This window comes from Ostrea edulis, chromosome 2 (genome assembly GCF_947568905.1).
Source record: "Ostrea edulis chromosome 2, xbOstEdul1.1, whole genome shotgun sequence".
NCBI lineage: Eukaryota > Metazoa > Mollusca > Bivalvia > Ostreida > Ostreidae > Ostrea > Ostrea edulis.
The window spans coordinates 31,515,624-31,539,310 of NC_079165.1; the positions used below are offsets into that span (position 1 = coordinate 31,515,624).

At 35.3% G+C, this 23,687-nt stretch overlaps 1 protein-coding gene across 1 annotated transcript in view; it reads right to left on the reverse strand.

Annotated features, from left to right (window-relative positions):
* The window catches only part of LOC125680676 (protein GPR107-like), a 46,712-nt gene that overhangs the window by 19,096 nt on the left and 3,929 nt on the right, over positions 1–23,687 (reverse strand). The window contains exons 2-7 of the mRNA XM_048920389.2: positions 22,050–22,190; positions 21,890–21,940; positions 18,093–18,202; positions 13,155–13,228; positions 8,794–9,068; positions 6,841–6,945 (exon numbers count right to left, since the gene is read on the reverse strand). Coding sequence (XP_048776346.1) covers positions 6,841–6,945; positions 8,794–9,068; positions 13,155–13,228; positions 18,093–18,202; positions 21,890–21,940; positions 22,050–22,190 — 756 coding nt within the window. The remainder of the gene's footprint in view (positions 1–6,840; positions 6,946–8,793; positions 9,069–13,154; positions 13,229–18,092; positions 18,203–21,889; positions 21,941–22,049; positions 22,191–23,687) is intronic.

The window sequence follows — 23,687 nt, forward strand, 5'->3', positions numbered from 1 at the left end:
TCAATACCATCAAGTTATTGGGACTCCATTCTGTATAAACATTGAAATCATCTTGAGTTTAATTCAGCAATCATTAGTAATTAACCTGGCCACCTGCATTCCTTGTCCAAACTGTCACACTTCACCTGCATTCCTTGTCTAAACTGTCACACTTCAACGCAATCGAAGTACAGGTGTGATTACCAATGGGTGTTAGGTAATTGGCATTATAATATTATCAAGAGTAAACCCTATAAAATTTGACCATTTGTTTGTGATAATCAGTGGCATATGGCATTATATGGGGTTGGCATTATAACAGGGGTGTTAACATGGGAGGAAATCTGTTCTTTAGGATTTTCAGGCAATAAGCGGGGGTGGCATTATAACGGAGGGCAATACATCGAGGGAGCACTGTATGCTCAGAGTGACCTTGACCTTTACAAAATGACCTTGGTCCAAAAGTCCCTGTCCAAAGGAATATTTGGGATCAATTATAATGAATTTCTGATTAAAAGGTTTAGAAAATAGGAGCTCAGATGGACAGACAGAAAGATGACTATAAGCTCCCCCGAAAAACTTTCGGGGAGTATATGACCCCAATGTATGCTATTTAAAGGTCATATGAAACGATTTCTAACAATGGTATTTTACTTTAAAAACATAAAGATGGGTATGAATGAAGGTTAAACAGTGTTTAATAAAAAATTGTCTTTGGATTGATAAGAAATAAAGCTGTAAACTTGTACATAGAATGAATTTGTTACCCGCTTATCGTTCTTGATTATGTGTGTTTGTGACGTCACAACGACCCATCGATGTAAACAACGCAATAAAAATAGTGTAGGCCTACCGTTTTGTTCAACGAAATATCTCACTGCATTTAACGGATATGGACTGATTTTTGTTTTCTGACGAACTGCCCGAATTTGTGGTTCAACAATATCAGTTTAAACCAGTCAGGAATGATGCAAGGCAAGCGAATAACGTTCTTCAACAGAGGATGATATTGAAGAAGTCAACACTACACAGGCACCTGAAGTATGGCCACTTCTACCCCCTCCTTTTCTGACTTTCCTTTTAACGGGGATAATTTTTCCTCCAAAATGCATGGATTCCTTGTATATTACATGCAAATTTCGATTTATGTAATCCTTTCCCAATTTTTGTAAGCTTTAGAGATTGACCTTCTACCGGTAACAATAAAGCCGGTAGAAGGCTAATCTCTAAATCTTACAAAAAGTGGGAAAGTCAAACGATTACATAAATTGAAATTGGGATGGGTTAGACAGAGAATCCACATATTTTGGAGAAATTATTGCCTCAAAAAAAAAAATCAGAATGGAAGGGGGAGGTTATGTCCATACATCATGCAGATGCCTGTAGATTTCAAGACCCCATGCCATCAGATACTCAAGTTTAACTATCTATTTAAAAAAATTAGTTCTAGTCATTTGAACTTGTGTACATTTCATTTATGAAATAGTTTAAAATCTGTAATGGTAATCCCATTTTCCTTTTTATAAGATAATTGATTGAGATTGAATATTGTTTTACGCCCCTCTCAAGAAAATTTCACTCGTATGGAGACGTCACCACTGCCGGTGAAGGGCTGCAAAATTTAGACCTATGCTCGGTGCTTATGGTCATTGAGCAGGGAGGTATCTTTATCGTGCCACATCTGCTGTGACACGGGACCTCTGTTTTTGTGGTCTCATCCGAAGAACCGCCTCTTTCGACAAGCAAAGGGGTACTGCTCAATGACCTTTTCTAACCCGGATCCCCACGGGATACGAATAACCACAATATTGAAATAGCGCTAAAATATTCTTGTAAACTTGTGTAGAGTACCCTAACTGTGGTAAATTGATCATGGATGTCATCTGTTGTACTTGCGCATGGTTCTTCATAATTAGCTAGACTAGTGTTTCCTCATGTGTCCCAATTTAAGTATAAAATTCACAAATCGTTGTTTTAATGGGAGAGGGGGCATCATCAGTTACCCACAGGTGCTTCTATTCGATGCTCTCCATCATCATGAGGGAGCGTGAGTGGACTGAAAACCGTGGTTTGCGACGATGGAGAGGGGGTGCTTCTATATTTTTCATTCATAAAAAATTGCTTGCGTTTATAATTCTATAGCAGGTATTTACTTTCTCACTACATCCCCGCTGTTCAAATATTATTTTGAGTAGATTTTATTCAAAGTTCACGTTCATTGATGAAATGTTTTTTTGTGATTACAATGATATCCAACCTTTGTGCAATTTAGTAATACATACCAGTGTCTTCGCTATAACTAAGCTGTTGAGTTTAATTTATATTTTGTTTTGTCTCAGTCTTTGGAAAATATAAAATTATTGGCACAGCGTCTGATTTGAAATTGATCTATTTGTGTCCAAAATGTTTGGCTACCGACGGATGTACTGAAGTGCAATGTTCATGGCAAAACTGATCCATCGCGTCGGAGATTTTGTATACCCATATATCTTTTTCTTTTAAGTCTGGTATCCCTTGGGAAGAGGTATATATGCACCCTCTTCTACAACTAATAACACATGTACTACAATTAAATGCAGCACACTTTGGCATTTTTCAAAGCTATACAGTTTTAAAATACTTCGTTATAGGCCTATCATGTTATAAGGCCTAGTTGTTTACATCACAGTGGGTCTTTTTGACGTCATCAGCAAGGGAGATCAGCCAGGATCATTAAAAATAATTTTTGTGATCGAGTACATTGTTATGACGTTATAATGCATTGAATAAAAAAAATTAAAAATGAATTATTGTTTAATAAACCTTGATTAATGAATTTCCATACATAACTCAATTTCTTCAGATATCGTTTCATATGACCTTTAAGCCCAATAAATTACAGAATGGCTCCATCATTTTATCATAAATAGGGTCATTGGTCCCAACTGTTGTTTGTTTTTCCTAGAAACTAGTATCTTTATCATTTTGTTTCACTTACAACAAGAAAATTTAGAAAATCTATCTCTTCAACTTTATTTGATTTGTGCATTTCAGAGGGGAGAAACATTTTTTGAAGATTCTTCTTGCAAACTTTCAGTGATAAATAACATTGTTATACCCCTATAAAGCAGTTCCTATATAACGCCTTACCAAAAAAAGTCCAACATTTCGACTGTTCTGGCGACTGTTGGACCGGGAACTGTTAAAATCGACTGTTAAAAAAGACTGTTGACCGATGACGTCATATGGCGCTAACTCGAGTTATCTTTTCGTGCCGTTTGGATAAAGAGAAATGGTAGCCTGGTACCCGAGGCCTTCCGATGTTCAAAGAACGAAGTAGCGGATTCATAATTTGCGACAGCAACGGAAGATGAAATTCAATTAATTCTTCAAAGTACGGACAGCAAGAACATAAAAAAAAATATTTGTTCATCATTTTCTAGAATCAATTGCATAAGATGAAGTTTACTTATTTTTATTTTATTCGTGTTAAAGCTGTTATACGCAAGTCATATGATTCTTGGTCTGCTTATTTGTTTACGTAATGGTGATGTTCACTGATTTGACTGGTGATGAAATACGGAATTTATTAGATGAAAAGCAGAGCAGATACACGAAAAATATAATTATCAATTAGGATATTGAGTATGTTTTCTTTTAAACTAGTGGAATCAGTGATAAATGTATGTAATCACACTGTCCTGTTTAAAGTCAACAAACCATGTGCACCTAGTAAAAACAACCTAAAAAATGAAGGTGTATAACAAAACAGTTATTAACTGGGTCCTCGGACAACAGCTGTTTTGTTTGACCCTCGAACGGATCGGTTGCCCTCAGCCTACGGCTTCGGGCAACAGACCCATTCTCGGGTCAAACAAAACAGCTGTTGTCCTCGAACCCAGTCAATAACTGTATAATATGAGTGATAATATCAGAAACAATTTGTTACTTTCTGTGAGCTGGTGGCCTCAACTTCTGGGTCTCAAAAGTAACAGAGGTATCATAAATAGGGTTGGTCCCAGCTGTTGTTTGTCTTTCCTAGAAACTGGTATCTTTATCATTTTGCTTCAGTTACAACAAGAAAATTCAGAAAATATTTCTCTTCAACTTTATTTGAAATGTGCATTTCAGAAGGGAGAAACATTTTTTTCTTACAAACTTTCAGTGATAAATCACAATATGAGTGATAATATCAGGAAACAATTTGTTACTTTCTGTGAGCTGGTGGCCTCAACTTCTGGGTCTCAAAAGTAACAGAGGTAACTCTTTGGTGATAGAATCTTACTGTGCAGTTTCTTTATTAGTGTTTAGATGGAATTTGAGAGATTATCCAGAAAGCATTTCTTACCACACGTAACCCAGTCACATTTGGTGATCATGGGGCAACTTCTGCATCATTGGCCTATTTTCTTTATATACCCCATTGATATAAACAGCCTAAACATTTATTCCTAAAAAGAAAATATATTCTTTTCTGTTGCTAAACAGCAAGTTTTATAGGATGTCAACATTTTAGAGCATTACAGATCTCTCCCACTTCATTTTTCTACAGAAATGCAAACAGAGCAACCCACTATGTGTTAATCATTTATATAAAGAAATTACTTGGAAAACCATAAAAATGGCAAGCAGACACTTCTGATGTGCCCACTCCTGATAACAGGAAATGCTTAGAACACCTGTACATGTGCACTATACCTCTAAAGGATATGAGATGCATCAATTGCATCTGATGATGTTTACCTGGATTTCACACTGATCCATGCTTTCATTTATGATTATAACCAGAACTGCATAATACTTACAACAGAAGAATCTAAAAGAGATTTTTGAAGTATATTTTGATAAATAATAATCATAGAAGATGGCTTCCTTTATTGAGAGGGTCAAACCACCATCCATAATGGACTCATTCTTTGTCCGACACTTTCTTGTTTAATTTTTACAAATAATTATAGAAAGCATTACAAAATCTTTGCCTTCTTTAAAAGCCTTTGATAAAAGATGCTGTATAAATATACAGGCAAATTTTCATCTCAGTATATTTTCATATATTTCGTCTTGATCCTAAATGGGTAAAATCTGAACTGGAAAATTATAAATTCATTACTTACTTTGATATCCCAACAACTGACTGCAAGCAAATTCAAACCAAAGCAACACCATTTTCCAGTATGTATAGTGAAAATGATATGGAGCAAAACTTTCCCTGTATGCAGTATATACTTCAGGACTGTTCCAGTAAAACACATGAGATACGGGAAGGCACTTAAAATTAGGATGACCACCCATAGAAGTAATTTTGGTACACTCCTATCCACCCATAGAGACAAATAATGAAGCTTTATAGGCATCTATAGAAGCAAATTGATTTATTCGAAAAGTAGAATTCAAAATATTCCCAAAATTAAAATTTTTTCCCCATCCTACAGCACAAAATACTTTGTCATCTTGATATCAACTTTATTTCAGTATTCAATACATGCAATTCCCTTTCAAGCATAATTTACAGAACGCCAAGATTGCCTCTGTCAATTACATGTTCTTCTGATTATTTTCTTACAGGTTACCTCGGTATATGGTTTGGTAAAATAACAACCCATAGAAGCAATTTTTGTGCAAAAGCCACCCACCATAGAATCAATATCGCACCACCTGAATTTTACAATTTAAGTCCCCCTTGTTCCAAAGATGCTTCATACCAAATTTGAAGAGAATTGGAATGGTACCGGTAGTTATCAAGAAGTTAAAAATTTCTATTGCTCACACATCTAATAACTGACCATTTTGGCCCCACTCCGATACCAAAACGCCAACCCCTGGGATCATCAAATTTACTATTTTGGTAAAGGGCTACCTGCTCTTTCTAAATATCCATTTAGTTTCAAGTCCGTATCTATAGCACTAAGATGTTATTTAAGTGTTTTACACACAAACACTATATACTAATTTTGGCCTTGTCCTGGAGTCAGAACCCCTATTCCGGGGATCATGAAATTTACAATTTTGGAAGAGGCCTTCCTGCTCTACATCACTATGCATTAGTTTTCCTTAAACATGTGCAGTTCTAGAGAAGATTTTTGAAAATTGGTCAATTTTGGGCAGATTTTGCCCCACCCTTAGGGCTCCAGGAGTGCAGGAATCCTGAAATTTACAATTTATGTCCCCCTTGTTCCAAAGATGCTTCATACCAAATTTGAAAAGAATTGAAAAAGTAGTTATGAAGAATTTCAAAATGTTTGAATGTTATCGCATGACGACGGCGACAACCAATCAAGTAAACTCATGTGACCCAAAAACTGCCTTCCCCTGGTACCCCATATGTTTTAATGGAACAGCTCTCAAACAAGATGTGTTTGTGAAACACTGATTACCCTGTAGAACAGCAAAGTAACTTTGGTACCAAAAGAAATGTCTTGTCACACAAGAAATACACGTCAAACATGAAATCCCTACCACAAAATTATGATAAAGGTTGAAGTTTTTCAAAAGTAGGTTAAACTCCAAGGTCAAAGTCACTAGGTCAAAAATGTTGGTATCGAAAGAAAGGTCTTGTAACAAGGAATACACATGTGAACTATGAAAGCCCTATCACTAAGTGTTCAAAAGTTGTGGCCAAGGTTAAAGTGTTTGCAGACAAGCAGGATTGATCAAAAACTAGATGCCTCCGAATCCCTGATTACAGGAGTATAAAAATAATTTATACTCTTACAATCGATCAAAATGGTCATTCACTAAAATGTGCATACTGAATTATTTCTCAAGTACTAGTAGCATTATCTTTCAAACAAAATCTCTACCAGTACTCCATTTGTAGTTTTACAAGAACTAAGAAATTAAATTTTTTCTAAGCTGATCTGATACTTGCACTCCAAAGCCTACCTGCATTTCAAATGTTGAATGGACATTCTTTGTATACTGGAAGCAGTTGTGAAAGTAGAGATTGTACAGTCCTTCCTCTTGGTCCGTTTCCATATTGATTCCAAACTGAAAAATTAAAAGATATCAGTAACGAGAACCACAGGCCTTATCGGTCACCCAAGTACTGGTGAAAAAGTATCACTACTCCCAAGGCCTATGAAATCTAGAAAAAAATTCTAAGCTAAATTCTAACGTTCAGCAACAGTATAAAACAAGATGTACTCTTAAAAAACTTCAATGCCCCCAAAAGTGCATACACTGATGAAAGGCTTCACGTAATATAATAGGTGTATTAATTCTAAAACATAAAAAGATATGACTGATTTGGACCCATCCTAGAGTCAAAACCCTGGGTTGTAAAATTCACCATTTTTTGTACATCCTTTTCTGCTATTCCTAAGTATGCATTTAGATTTTATACAGTCTCAGTAAACTTGCACATAAACACTACATAAAATTTTATGATAGTTATCAAGGAGTTAAAAATTTCTATTGTTCACACATTTAATAACTGACTATTTTGGTACCACCCTGATACCAAAACCCCTACCCCTGGGATCATCAAATTTACAATTTTGGTAAAGGACTACCTCTTCTTTCTAAATATCCATCTAGTTTCAATACAGTTTCAATAGCACTAAAGAAGATGTTATTGAAGTGTTTTACACATCAACACTATATAATGAGTTTGGCCCCGTCCTGGGGTCAGAACCCCTAATCTGGGGATCATGAAATTTACAATTTTGGTAAACACTTCCTTGTTCATTATAACTACATACTCATTTTGTCTGCTAGATGCCCAGGAGTAGAGAAGAAGATTTTTAAAGAAATAATTTATTTTCACTATATACAAGTAACAATAAATGACCAAGCCCTTGCACAAGAGCCCCTCCATGAGCGTCATGAAATTTACAATTTTGGTAAAAACATCCTTGCTTATCATTACTATAAACTCACTTCACGACGGACACAGACCAATAGCAATAGGTCACCTGAGTGACTCAGGTGACCTAAAAAGTAATACTAGACTAATCTGGACATGCTTAGTTATTGAAGACATGCTTAGTTAATGAAGACATGCTTAGTTAATGAGGACATGCTTTGTTAATGAGGACATAATTAATCAGGACATTCTGGGATAATCTGGACATACATGATTGAATTCAAAGTTATATGCATAATTTCAGATCACACAAATCCCTTGGGGATCCGGGTTAGAAAAGGCCCTCAGTAACCCTTTGTGTGTCGTAAAAGACGACTTAATGGGGGCAGTCCTTCAGATGAAACCGCAAAATCCAAGGTCGTGTCACAGCAAGTGTCGCACGATAAAGATCCCTCCCTGCTCAAAGGCCATCAGCTCCAAGCATGGGCCTAAATTTTGCAGCCCTTCACCGGCAATGGTGATGTCTCCATATCAGTGAAATATTCTTGAGAGGGATGTTAAACAATATTCATTTCAATCACTCAGATCACATGACATCCAGATTAGCCAAGTCACTCTGTATTTTGAAAACCATTCAAAATCAAGAAAACTAGGCCATCCCTTTAAAACAAATGATAGAGTCCACTACAATCCACTCATTGATATTGGTATCTCTTCTCTCGTTTTCAGAAAACTCATGGATAGGGCAATAAAAGGTATTCAGCAAATGATTAAATTTGTGTATCAAAGTTATTTGTAGATACACTATCACATGAAGTTTGATACCAAATATCTAATAGCTTACAAAGAAATTTAACAACATGTGTTTGTGAAACATTATGCTCTCGAGCATGGTCAAGTTCAACTAAGGTAAACTTGAGCTTGACCTTCATAAAATACCACTGTTTTAGAAAATATGATATAAACGTCTTAAAAATTTCACGAAAACATACATCCCTTGTTCATTTTAAATATTTTACCAAGCTACTCACCGACACGGAATATCCATTGTCTTTCCCCGTCACTATGGGTATGGGTTCTGGAGCCATCACACTTCTGGGGGTGGTAGTCTGAGGTGCTACCACACTGGGGGTAGGCTCTGTGACAGCTCGGCGCTGACGACTAGTCTGCTTGGTACTTGATAGGGTACCATCATGATATTCAGCTTTGAGTGGAGGATCAGAGAATTTGTCATTTTCAATCTTTTGCATCATTGATTGGTCACTCAGCACTTTACCTGTATTTCCCCCTGTTATAGATTTCCTACCTGTATTTATAAAAGAATGCATCTTCACCAAATATATTGATAATGTTGGAAGCTAAAGGAACATTTCTCTATCATATCTAAAGTTACAATTATGCTTAATTCCTTATGTTGAATTTCAATAAAGAAACCAATGCTATGGTATTCTTTAAATAAACTGAAACGAAAACTCCTATCAAATAAGCATATAAAAATCTACAGCTGCAGAGACATATGAAAATAGTTTTGAAATGAAACCAAAGTTTTTAACACACTTTCTTTCTGAAAAGAGCTGTCTTATCAACATACCAAGTGCTATTTTCCCACCAATTCTTGGATCTGTGCATATCTAGAGCTCTACCCAATTCTGATACCAATAATCATCATTTGTACTTTTAATTGTACTTTCATTGTATGCAATTTGAACTTAAGTCATATGCTTTTTCATTCTAAGCAAAATAAGTTTACAAAGGGAATCAAAGTACTTAAAGTACTCATGGGAGTTGAACATTGTGGAAATTCAGTTAGAAAAGATAGTACTGGAATGGTAGGGGGATAAATGACTGAATATTATCATGATTTTAGATACAAATCAACTGTTGTTGTTTTTCAAAGCGTTACAACAGCAAACATGGATAATGGAAGGCCCATGGGCCACAACGCTCCTCGAGTAACTGAAATCGTGTTGTTGTTTTCTAGAATTTCACCCCTTTATATTCTCATGAAAAATGTGACCACATATTATGGCCCAAACATTCAAATCAATATGGTTATCAATGCCTTGCAGTTATGAAGAAGTTTTTCCCCTGTATATATACATTCAAGTTTAATCCTAGTTATAGCTAATTCTAAGGATTCATTACTTGAAAAGGTAGTCCAATATGCTAAACTGTCACCTGAGTATACTACAGTCCTGTAGAGGATCAATGGAATGGTAAGTAATTGTATAATAACTCAAAATAAATGAAATGCAAAAAAATTAAAAATTGTCGGGCATCGGAAATGCACAAGCCGAGTTGCGTAAGGAATGGGCATAGAGGGAACCGGCAGAAAAGTTTTCAAGAATTATCAAGCAGGGAGCAAAATTTTGCGTACATAAATTTCAGCCGACTTAAATCCTTTGTGACCTTGACCTTTAACCCTTGACCAAAATCAATAGGCTTCTTTGTCTCATCAAGGGCGATAATCCATCTAAGTTTAATTGAGATCCTATAATTTGTTAAAAAATTATAGTGCAGAAAACAAAATTTTCTCCAAATTTCAGTCTATTTATAGCCACTGTGACTTTGACCTTGTGACCCCGGAATCGATAGGCTTCTTGTCTTACTTAATCGATCTAAGTTTGATTGAGATCCTATAATTCGTTCAAGAGTTATGGTGCGGAAAACAAAATTTTCTCCAAAATTCAGTCTATTTATAGCCAGTGACCTTGACCTTTGACCTAGTGACCCCAGAATCGATAGGCTTCCTCATCTTACTGAGGGTGACAATCCATCTAAGTTTGAATGAGATCCTATAATTTGCTCAAGAGCTATGGTGCGGAAATGAAATGTTGATGCGTGCCCGCCTGCCCGCCCAAAGGCACTTCATCAGATCATAAGCCGAGTTCGACTTCATCGTAACTCCGCTAAAATGAAACACTAGTCAAATAATGTTATTTATTGCCAAGGTATTTGGGATATTATACTGTACCTGGCTCAAACAGGGGGTGAATGAACCTGACAGTATGGAAAGCATATAGTGGAATCAGACTTGTGATGCTGGAAATCTATAGTGATTAATAAACTATACATGTACAAGATCCATAACTATTTTTTTTTTCAGTTTGTGAGGGAGAATCCTCGTGTCTCTTTCATCTGTAGACAAATAAACAATGTGTTTTGACCAGAGCAATTTCCAATCCTTTTTGCAGCATAAATTCAACATTGTGGCAACTGGGTTAAACTTTGATAGTGAAGTAATACATGGCAGCACCTTATCCCATGCTCTTAAAATTTCTGTTTGACACACACTCATGACATCCACTCAAACATTACAGAGTGCAGCAAAATCCCATTGTAATAGGGGATTCAAAATGGATAACTGGTACAAAATATGGTACATACTATTCAAAAAGGATTATGAATTTGACATATTGATGTCTTGGAAAAGGAAATTCTGACATCGGGGCTCTAAGCGTTTTCAAACATTGTCATTTGATAAAAGTGTTCTACATTTTTAAAAATAGAGATTAATATGTCTTTACATACATAGGTGAGAAAGTTTCCATTATTCCTCGCCGAGACATACCATGTATGCGCAAAAAATTCATAAACAAATATCACACTACTCACGTAGAAAATGTGGACCTTACCGTCATCAAGCGCAGCGAAACACGCCATTTCGAGATTATAGTCGACGAAAGCTCAGTAACAGTAATGAATAAGGTACACTCATTTTGTATCTATTTTGTGACTTTCTTTATTAAAAGGAACAGTTCTCTAATGTGTAACGTGCAATTACTACGTAATTCAATAACTTGAAGCATGAAGCAGTTTCACTTTGCCACCGGATATAAGAAATTTTATTTCGTATTCCGATCCCAATCGAAAGTTGTTGACTGGGAATGACGTGTTTTAATTCAATCTACATGTAACATCAAGCATTTTTTATATCACATTAAAAAAAACCAAATATATACACATACACAATGTTGTAGAGTTATTTCTTGTAAATTTTCTGAGGTTTCGCACCATATTCGATATTTCGCGCCACGGTGTCAATAGGGCTTGTGTGCAGTTGTCGTTCGTTTCCCTATCAATGTTTATAGGTGACACTGCGCTACAAATGACAATTTTCAACCTTATCTTTTATTTTTCTATGTCTATCAGTATCAATTTGATCGAAATCTTGTATTCAAATTGATTTGAATACAATATCATTGCATTTATTTACATGTCAATTATCAAAATTAGATTAATTCAGAAAAGTTACATGGATTATTTAATGGCGGATGTTTATAAAAGTTTATGTTGATTTACCTAGGAGTAAATCAGCTGACACAGAATCCCCGCTGACGACCACTATACAAATCAATACAAATTACTGCGCAGAAAAGTGCGTGATGACCCAGGGAGATTGAACATAGTTCAACTCCCAAAAATATGTCACTTATTAATTTGGTTCAGATTTGAATGGTTTATAAGATCAGGGTCAAAATCAAAACTTCATTTTTCCAAAATGAACAAACGATAACAATTTGGTTAATTTTGAATTTCAGATACATTGAAAATAATCACCTTATCTGGATTATATTGCTCATACATAAAAACTCAATAGCATCACCGTTTAGGTCACAAAATCTTATACCCCTATTGTCCCAGGGTCATGGTTTTAACTATGTTGAATGTACACTAAATGAGGATGCTTGCACATGGATTGACAAATCATACCCTTGTGTGGATCTTGAGAGTATTTTCTTTCCCATAAATTCTGTACACTCTTATGTAAAACTGTTATTCTATACTTAACCTTGCCCTGACCCTGAGGTGAGGGTTTGAACAAACTTGAATGCAAGCATATTCAGTTTACATACAGTCTTGTGGTTCAAAAGATTTTTTAAGATAGTTCCTATGTAAAGCTTTCACCTAACTGTAGACTTATTCTGGTGCTCAGGGTCAGGCTTTGGTTGAGCCTTAAGTTTTCTTGCAAGTTTCAGATTTTCTTTTGGTTCTTGAGAAGATTTTTTAACACCTACCCTATTTCCACTATTTCCAAATCACCACCCTTTGGAAAGATTATAGCCCTTGAAATAAACAAACTTGAATCCTTTTAACCAAGAGATACTTTGAGACAAGGTTGGTTGAAATGGTGGTTTTGGAGAAGTTGTAAATGTAAAAGGATCAATAATTTCAAAAGACAAATTTGATCAGAAAATCTGTGGTTCAGATCAGATAACAAAATCTGGAAGATAAAGAGTTTCCATTTTGTCTATCTTTATTCAATGGTCTGCATACATATCTAGCATACACCAAAACTGAATTATAGATAACTATACATAATACGCAAGTCATACTAAAACTTAACTCACATACTTTATCATGATGATCTATCACTCATGGTTTAACTCACCAGATGCTTTCATTTGAGCTAGTGTAGATATCTGCAGCAACTTAATGTCATCTCCATATTTCTGAATTGTCATTCTGAAATACAATTACAGAAAATCATTGATCCTTTCCTAAGTTAACATGATGGAGAAAGTAACAGTCTAAATGGTTCTGATAAAATATTCGATGAAAGTTTGACATTACATAGTACCCAGATTACTATACAACAAAATTCCAAGGCTTCTTATCTTCTAACCAGTGTTCGACTTTAACACCTGTCCGTCAGCCCAATACTGACAACCTAACCAGTGTTCGACTTTAACACCTGTCCATCAGCCCAATACTGACAACCTAACCAGTGTTCGACTTTAACACCTGTCCATCAGCCCAATACTGACAACCTAACCAGTGTTCGACTTTAACACCTGTCCATCAGCCCAATACTGACAACCTAACCAGTGTTCGACTTTAACACCTGTCCATCAGCCCAATACTGACAACCTAACCAGTGTTCGACTTTAACACCTGTCCATCAGCCCAATACTGACAACCTAACCAGTGTTCGACTTTAACACCTGTCCATCAGCCCAATACTGACAACCTAACCAGTGTTCGACTTTAACACCTGTCCATCAGCCCAATACTGACAACCTAACCAGTGTTCGACTTTAACACCTGTCCATCAGCCCAATACTGACAACCTAACCAGTGTTCGACTTTAACACCTGTCCATCAGCCCAATACTGACAACCTAACCAGTGTTCGACTTTAACACCTGTCCATCAGCCCAATACTGACAACCTAACCAGTGTTCGACTTTAACTGTCGTCAACCCAATACTGACAATCTAACCAGTGTTCGATTTTAGCACCTGTCCATCAGCCCAATACTGACAATCTAACCAGTGTCAGAGCTCCAGATAATTTTAACCACAAAGAGTATTTACCCCTTGATTTTCAAATCAATGAGTATTTTACTTTTCAGAAGAAGTCAAAAGAGTATTTTGTAATTTACTGATTATCTTTGCTGTTTTGCCACTAATACAGAATCGGATCATAATCATGTGACTGGATGTCTGACATATTAAATTTCAATACCTCAATGATAAATTTAAAAATCCCAATAACAGTGAAGAGTTTTAATAAAAAGAACTACAAAGGATTTTCCCCCGTAAATATATAAGTATCAAATAAATGCGTGACTCCGATTCTCACAAATGCTTTTTAAAAATACTGATTGAGACAATGCTGCTGGAGCAGCCTTTCAGTAAAAACTTTAAGTCAAAGTTTAACAGAAGAAGTATTGTTTATCTGGTGATATTTTCTGTGCCATGTTTTTAGCAACAATCATTCGTCCACGATTGATAATACAAGATTTTGTTTTCTGTGCTTTCGACCGCACACTACCTCTTTAAGAAAAAAGTATAACAAGTAGGACTATATAGTTGTTATGACTTAACTCTCCCAAACTTTCAAAATTGTGATTGTCATCGAAACATATTTCATGTATAATCAAGCCCTGGGTTAACCTCAATTCATATGAATAGATAATTCATATTTATATTATACTACATGTATCACAAGTATGCATTACTTTGGGGGTGTAATGCGTATTTAAATTCGCTAATGCGTAATTGTACGAATGACTTTCAACTTAAATGCGTATCTGGTCAAATTAAACAAGTATTTACGCTGATACGCACTTTATCTGGAGCTCTGCAGTGTTCGACTTTAACACCTATCCATCAGCCCAATACTGACAACCTAACCAGTGTTCGACTTTAACACCTGTCCATCAGCCCAATACTGACAACCTAACCAGTGTTCGACTTTAACACCTGTCCGTCAGCCCAATACTGACAACCTAACCAGTGTTCGATTTTAACACCTGTCCGTCAGCCCAAAACTGACAACCTAACCAGTGTTCGACTTTAACACCTGTCCATCAGCCCAATACTGACAACCTAACCAGTGTTCGACTTTAACACCTGTCCATCAGCCCAATACTGACAACCTAACCAGTGTTCGATTTTAACACCTGTCCGTCAGCCCAAAACTGACAACCTAACCAGTGTTCGACTTTAACGCCTGTAAAAATCATGTTCAAATTATAATTGAACATGGAAAATAGTTCAGTTGCCTAATATTGTGGTCCTTATTTTTGGCAATTAAAATATCATTTTAATCCATTGTTTTTTATCTTTATATTTTCTCAAACCTTTCTTAGTTGTTTTTTTTTACTATCCAAACCTTCAAAAGAGTAAGAAACAAAAGATTCACAGGAAATCTCAGTATCTTTTAACATGAGATACATACCTGTAGAAAGAAAAGCCTTGTGTTGCTTGCAAGGAACATATTTTCTGATCGTAACAGGGATCGACATTAATGGTTGTCCGATTGCCCGAGGCAAGTGAAAACCCAGTTCGGACAAGTGAAACTCAATACACACTTGCCCAATGAGGCAAGTGATTTTTTTCAGTAGGAAATGTGATTATTATGATAATTGTGTTAAGCTTGATGAATATCAAATGTTAGAACGTAAAGCCCAACTCCATATAATGTTGTTTTTTTTCCGAATCGTCAGATTATAGCGAAGGCCCATTCTAGTAGATCGTACTGTATCACCAATTGACAGAGAGATAATTAAGATAATTAGAATTATTACTTGACAGGCTTATTAGAGTCTAAAATATTTTGGACAACCAAGTTTTTCATTTGGACAAGGGAAAGTGAGATGAAACGTTAATGTATATCCCTGCGTAAATTCACAAAATTTTCTGAAGAGATTAATATAATTAATGGCCTTAGGTTGATCTCTTTCTGGTTGTTTTTGAAAAGGCATTTTGGAAAATGGAGATATTTCTACTATTAAAATTCTACAGTACATATTTTATTAGGTTTTAATTCATATGAGATAACATACTTAGTACCGATATAAAGAAAAAGAAGTCACAGTTTATACACATTTTAGATTCTTCTATAAATGTGCTTTTTCTGGTACAAATTTTCATTTAGATGTAAAAGAAAGAAAAAAGCATGCCATTTCAATTGCTGATCTCATGTTTTGTAAATATGTGATAAGTTATCTCGTATAATGAGGTGAAAGACTGACACTTTACTTACATCACTAATTACTGTTCATTTCTAAGGCTGAAACGATACACCTTCGCGATACGATACATATTGCAATACTTGTGCCACCATTCAATATTTTCAATATGATACACTTTAGAGAAGAAACCTTCACAATTTTGAAAGCAAAATGTTTCCAAACCGCCGAACGGTAAGATGCCTGTGGGATCTGTAGTTTAAACTGATTAAGTTCATTATTGTCTTTGTCAGATTCTAGGCTAACAACAGTTTGACAGTTATCGGACGCCATTTTGTCCCTTGTGCATGTAAAAATAATAAGTAAAGGTCAAACCCAAAGAATTTTACTGAACCCAATTTTAAAATAGACATTGAACGGAAAATCGAGGCAATGAATCATGTTTTAAGTTGCGAGTATCTAGAACAGGTCCAGTAACTCTACCTGGTTACCAGTTCTTTGGACCAATGAGTTAAAATTCGAAGCTGTTAACACTGGTTCTAACCCTAGCAGACAGCATTACAATTGGCTCAGAAGGACAGTTTAACAAGACTCTTTTTCAAGGAAATCTAATATCACGTTTTAAAGTTGGTATCAAATTGTGGTATCCAGCTCCCCATGTCAAAATCTGATAACAAAATCAAAGTTTTCAAACCACAAGAATAAAATTTGGTTGTCATAAACATCAGACAGGTACATTGTATATTAAAATGATATACGCTTTATTTATAACACATGTAATATCATAAACACAAATAATCTATGTCTATGTTTATCTATCTATTTATGAAGAATTCAAAACAAGTGCAGTGCAAAGCATTCCTTTGCAAAATACAGATTCCTTGATGAGTTACTTTTGTGATTGATGTTAAATTAAAGAAGTGATTATTTACACAATCAGTGACTTAGTTTGTCATTTGCATCTATTCAAATGCCCAGAATGCCCAACTTTTACAGCCTTTCCATCAGAACACGATCCCGATGAAATATAAAAGTGTAACAATATAAGAGATAATTTCCTCCACACCTGTCCTGTTTATTTAACATTACGATTTGAACTTGATCTGTAGTTTGCCAGTTTGAAACTACACTGCAAGTTTCATATGAATCCTCGCAAACATCAGAAACAAGAGGCCCATGGGCCACATCGCTCACCTGAGTCACCTTGGCCCATATCTGAAGACTTTCCATATGTATTTGCATGTAAAACCTTAGTCCCTATTATGGCCCCAACTACCCCTGGAGGCCAAGATTTTTGCAAACTTGAATCTACACTACATCAGAAACCTTTCATGTAAATGTCAACTTCTTTGGCCCAATGGTTCTTGAGAAGAAGATTTTACCTATATTCGTATGTAAAAATTTGAACCCCCCAACCCCCCCCCCCCCCCGTCCACTTGTGGCCCCATCCTACCCCCTGAGGACCATGATTTCAACAAACTTGAATCTGCACTATGTCAGAAAGTTTTCTTGTTAATATCAGCTTTTCTGACTCAGTGGTTATTGAGAAGATTTTAACTATATATTTGTATGTAAAACTTTGATCCCCCTTGTGGCCCCGTCCTACCCCCGGGGGCCATGATTTGAACAAACTTGAATCTGCACTATGTCAGAAAGTTTTCATGTAAAAATCAGCTCTTCTGACTCAGTAGTTCTTGAGAAGAAGATTTTTAAAGATTTTTCCTATATATTTGTATGCTCAGGTGAGCTAAAAAGTCTGGAAAACCAATGTGACAGACTGACTGACCGAGGGTTGGACAGACAGAGAAGAAACATTTAGTACCCTTTGGTTTTACAAACCGGTAGGGGACTAATTAAGCCATGCAACATGAATACCTTCACAGATGTAAAACAAAATTCTATGAATACTCACTCCTTTGTTGAAAATTTCATCCTGAAAAATACAATAGACATGGTCTTCTCCTTGAAGATGCTGGCTGGGTCAGTCAATGAGAGAATACAGTTCTTTCCCTGATTATCCTCCTTCAAAAAAGATTACATCTGAACATTTAGAATTTCTGTCCCCAGAACAATACAGAGTGATCACAGCACTGTATACAGCTCCAAGTGTTTTACAACCCACAATTATTTATAATCTTGCATCAATGTTGGTTTACTCAGTCATAAACCAACAATGGGAATTGTTTGAATAGCAAATACCAGTACCAACTACTTACCACTATGAATGATCTCAATATTTATTACTATTATTATTAAAATCAGGAATTCAGTATTTTCATTAGTAACACACTATACAGTATTTTTAATGCAAATATCACGACAAGTGAGCCCAATTGTAATGTACATCTGTATTTTGTATGTTCGGAATCAATTCCCAATAAATATACCGAAAACATAAAATTTAAAAAAAAAACTTCCAATAAGTTATGAGGTTATCGGTAATAAAAGTTGAGATCATCGTTCAGAAAATATCTACAAGAAACACAATTCTTGCTCAAAATAGGTATTAAGTTGATGGACAATCTGATCCAAAATTCAATCCAACATGCACATTGTATCTGCATGATAAAGTATTTCTCCGTGTAATAGCATCTATCAGTGCATAAAACAAATAGATTTTTTTTATTTTACAAGAAAAATATTTTGCCTTTCAGCATAGGCTGTATGTACTTGTATAAGTCGGGCTTGGATGGTTTCGTCAAGATCCTATATAAAGGATCAGGTTTGTCATACACATTCTTTTCAACCACAGATCTCAGATGGTGTAGATGCATTGAAAGATTTGCCAAAAATATTGTGTAATTTTGCTTTGTAATTTTGATACCCACCACCTGTCTTGTAAATTGTTATAATTGCCACATGCTTTGGTATTTGGTGCTGCGGTTCTATTCTACATTTCAGGATCTGGAACATCAGTGCCATTATTGCATATGTAAAGAATTGCCGTGGCGTGTCCTTCTAATTCACTGGGATGATGTGAGAAAAGAAGTGGCGTACGTAAGCACACACCATTAAGCCAACTGAGAACTCAGTATTTGTGGTGTATTTGCACCAGACTGAACTGAAATGTGTTGATATGTACAGTGAGATATACTTTGGAGCTATAATACAGATTTGAAGTTTGAGATATTACAATATTTGAAGTCTGAGAATTGAGATATGTTTGATTTGTGTTTGTGTGCTGATCATCTGCGGTATACCCTGGGTGATTAGTGCATACACATTTGATTATGAGTTTGTTGGGTTTGCCCAGTTGAAATGGCATCCCATTATGTTTGTATTCCTTTTGCCACGGACAATACTTGCCAACAATAAAATAAACAACTGATTTTCAATTTCTCTGTATAAATAATCTATATCATACATTTTCGTGAATGAACATTGGGGAAAGCCAAAACATGTTGTATGAAATTCACTGAACTCTAAAAACTAATGCACATGCTGCTATATAAATGTAATATCTTGGCAACAAGAAGAAGTTCCAAGGCTATGAAACTGTAACAAGCTCACTTTTGATCTCAAAGTGTCATGTTTATAAAAGGAACATGTTGTTAAAAAGTGACTTAGATCCAAAGTGAGTTCATTACAATCTTATGACTCCAGAGCCTAATCTTGATTCCTTCATGTTGAATAGCAAAGTCATTATTAGCACTGAATATGTGTAAGTTAGAGATGGAAGTTACAGGACCCACATTCATTGGGACAATTTATTCACAGGATTTTCTCATCACTCAGCACATCTCCAGATTATTTGATTTACACTACTATTTCTATTTTTTAATTACAAATTTCATTGACCCATCTGTCATCTACTCATACTGCTCCTTAAAAGGTGTATAAAAATGGCCACCGTTTTCTTCATTAGAACTATTTGACATGTGTTTTTGAATTGAGGCTAGTTTTTTAAATATCAAAACGTTACTAGATGATGGTTATACGATGCATTTGTCCATTGCAAATACTTTTTTGTGTACACATGAAATAATGAAGTGCTCAGCAGGCCAAAGCTGATTTCAAGTGAAATAGATAGGCCAATTATTTTTATTGATTCTCAAATACAGTTGAACTTTGGTACCTCGAACATTGATATCTCGAATACCATGGATATGGCGAAGTGAGTTGGGAAAAGACCTAAATGCTATTCTGAACTAGAGGTAGTGAAGCACAAAATGCAGGTCAGATTCAGCATCTGAAGCTTAAAAAGGAGGGGAAATCTTTAGATCTGTCATATGAGCAAGTCTGATTTGAGGAATGAATTTATAATTACATTAAATTAAACAAGAGAACAGCAAATGGTATATAATACGCCCGTGAAAATGTTTACATAGGGTGTTTTTTCTTAAGCTGTAATTTGCAGAACTTTGCTTCAGGTAGTATCAGCCATCATCAGGCTGTGACATACTTTCTTTGCATAACATGAATATTTCCTTTCAAAAAAAGAAGAAGAAAAAGAAGAACTAAGTTCAACAACCTGCAATTTTCTCAAAAATTGAAGAAAATCAAAATCCTTACACATGCACATCTTCCATACCCATACAAATACTCTGTAAAATAAGAAGGTCCTCACTTGAAAACTTTAGAAGGAAAAATAAAAGACAAGTCATGTACTCTCCATGTAATAGTTCCTCAAAACTTATTTTACTGACGAAGTTTAATAACATGTAATTTTCTCATAAATTGAAGGAAATCAAAATCCTTGCCACATGCACATCTTCAATATCCATACAAACACTCTGTAAAACAAGATGGTCCTCACTTGAAAATTGTGGGAGGAGTTAACCGGACAAATTATGTACCCTCCATATAACAATAATTTTCAAATAAAGGGGCAAAACTCCTGCAAGAGAGGTCGAAATGGATCAAAATTGCAAAAAATCTAGAGTGATCCACAAAGAAGCTACATAGCAAGTTTCAGCTTGATAAGTGACAGAGAAATGAAATTAGAAACAGAAAATCCCGAACAGACATCACTGTACCATAATACATCCCGTCTAAAGACAGGTGTATAAAAATGGATTCAATGGTAAATTAAAAATTAAATATCATTGCTTTCACTTTTATCCAGAGTAAACTCAAACTATAGAAGAGACACCTCAGGTAAAATAACAAACTGCATTGTAAATACTGCAATCAGATCATTTAAAGTTTAACATGTAGGTTAAATATATATCTATCTACAGGTTTACCATTCAATCCATCATTTTCCTGTTGTCTGTTGTATCAATAGTATACGATGGATGGACGTATATCATGGGGGGAAAAAGACAGAAAACTGCATCACTGCATGTAGTGCATGATGCAAAGTGTTCCATCTTTTTTTCCGTGGTATACCTCCATCCAACAAAAAAATAATAAATTTATTCCTTATCATTTAAATATCTTAAAACAAGGAGTTTAAATAATAAAACATGATTTAGTTTTCAAATTCATACAATGTATCAATACACAACATGAACTCAAAATTATGTTTTCTTTGATGCAGAAATCAAACAAATGTTCCCCCCAATCAAAATCGCTGTAATCAAGACAGTAAATATTAAATGATTTGAATTTCACTTGTGACAAGAGACTTAAATGCTGTCTTTCAACCTTGTGTCTACAGATGGACTGACAGACATGTGATTCCAGTATACCATCATGCAGTTTCAATGTGTGTGTGTGTAAACAGGGGTATATATGGAGAGAGAAAGAAAAAAAGAAAATTCTTACCAAATAAGAGGAAATACCACTGCTTTCACTTTTATCCAGAGTAAACCCAAACTATAGAAGAGAAACATCAGAAGAAATAACAAACTGCATCATAAATACTGCAATCAGATCATTTAAAGTTTAACATGAAGGTTAAGTATAAATCTATCTACAGGTTTACCATTGAATCCATCATTTTCCTGTTGTCTGTGGTATTAATAGTATCCTTCAGATGATATCTAAATTGGGTAATATTCACTTGCAATGCCCCTCTCTTCAAAAATCCAAATGTACTCAGCCTCACAACTCCTCTATCATCATTCTGAAAATGAATTACATATGCAAGTGAGAATTACATAAAGCAGAGTTTCAAATTATTGCTGGAACACTATTTTTACCCAAATTTTAAACTCTCCTTTCCAGTTTTTTGTAATTCTAAGCGACAAAAAATTTAAAATCCTCAGAGAATTTTACACATTAAATGCACCATTTGGGGGTATTAAATTGGGTCTTTAAACAAAATGTTAAGAAATGGGTTTTACATGTACCTTAGTTTGCAAGGCAGAACTCGTTAGTTTATGTGAACTTGCAACGCAATTGCTTCTCAATATAATACTACTAGACGACTGGAGGGGAGGAGGGGGGGAAGCAACCAAACCTACACATTGCAAAAATTACTATTACGAATATTTCAAAAGAAGGTTAAAAAAACTACAGAACTATTGCATGATTCAACTTTGATAAGAGTTGACTCTGTGGTGTTTCTGGTGGGTTGGGGTATTGTGAGCTTTCTGACACAGCAAAGGCAGTCAAGTTTGCCTACTTTAGGGTTACTTTCTGCATTTGGAAAGGGAAAAACTTAATTTCTGCCGTATAACCATACCTCGCAAGGGCTTCAGAAGTATTTAACATTAGGGAGGATTGGGGATAAAGGGAGGGGGGTCTATTTAGATTTCTATCAACATTTTGACAATACTATTTCTTTTTGTATTAACCTGATGGCACATTATGAAAGAAAACTAAGTTTAATCTATATGTTTTGATTTACATGCCATACAATTGTAAACACAGCAAATGAGCACAGATCACATTAATTTGATATATTTCTATTTGGTAGACTCTCAGTTCAAACATTTAAGCAGATATCATAATCCAAGTATTGATAGTTCTGGGGTCTTGCAAAGACATCCAATGAACAATAGAATTTACACTTCGCTCATTCACTAACCACAGATTGTGTTGCATTTGCTGTTCCAATGAACACAGATCGTCATCTCAATTTTCCTAGAATCACATACACCCTCACCCTCTGTGCAAAATTAATGGGGTGATGGCTGTCGCCCTGTTGCTCCTTATCCGACCCCCTTGTCTCCACTTTTTTCTTGTATCGGTGAGTCAGACAGGCCTCAGCAGCACATCTCATTGCATTTAAAAACTCGTACTACAAATACTTGCACATGTATCATCTGCACTGGACATATCAGGGGCTATCAAAACTTCAAAATCAAATCATGCAACTGCAGTGCATAAATTCAGAATAAAACGATGTTCTGACAGTGACTCCAATCTCTGCTATTGAATATCACCAAATTCCCAAAGAATATATAGTTTCTTCTTCAATGTGACAAATTGCATAAAAGGAGATTATAGTTAAACTCCATACAGTTAGCCAATTATCTAACTCTTGACTCCTAATCGAACCTCATAATGAGGATATTATATTTTCATACTGTGATTTTTTTCTGCTTTTTATTGTAAATATGGCTGTAGTAAAAAATTTAAAATTTTCCGAAAGTCCCCAGTGATAATTGGTTTTACT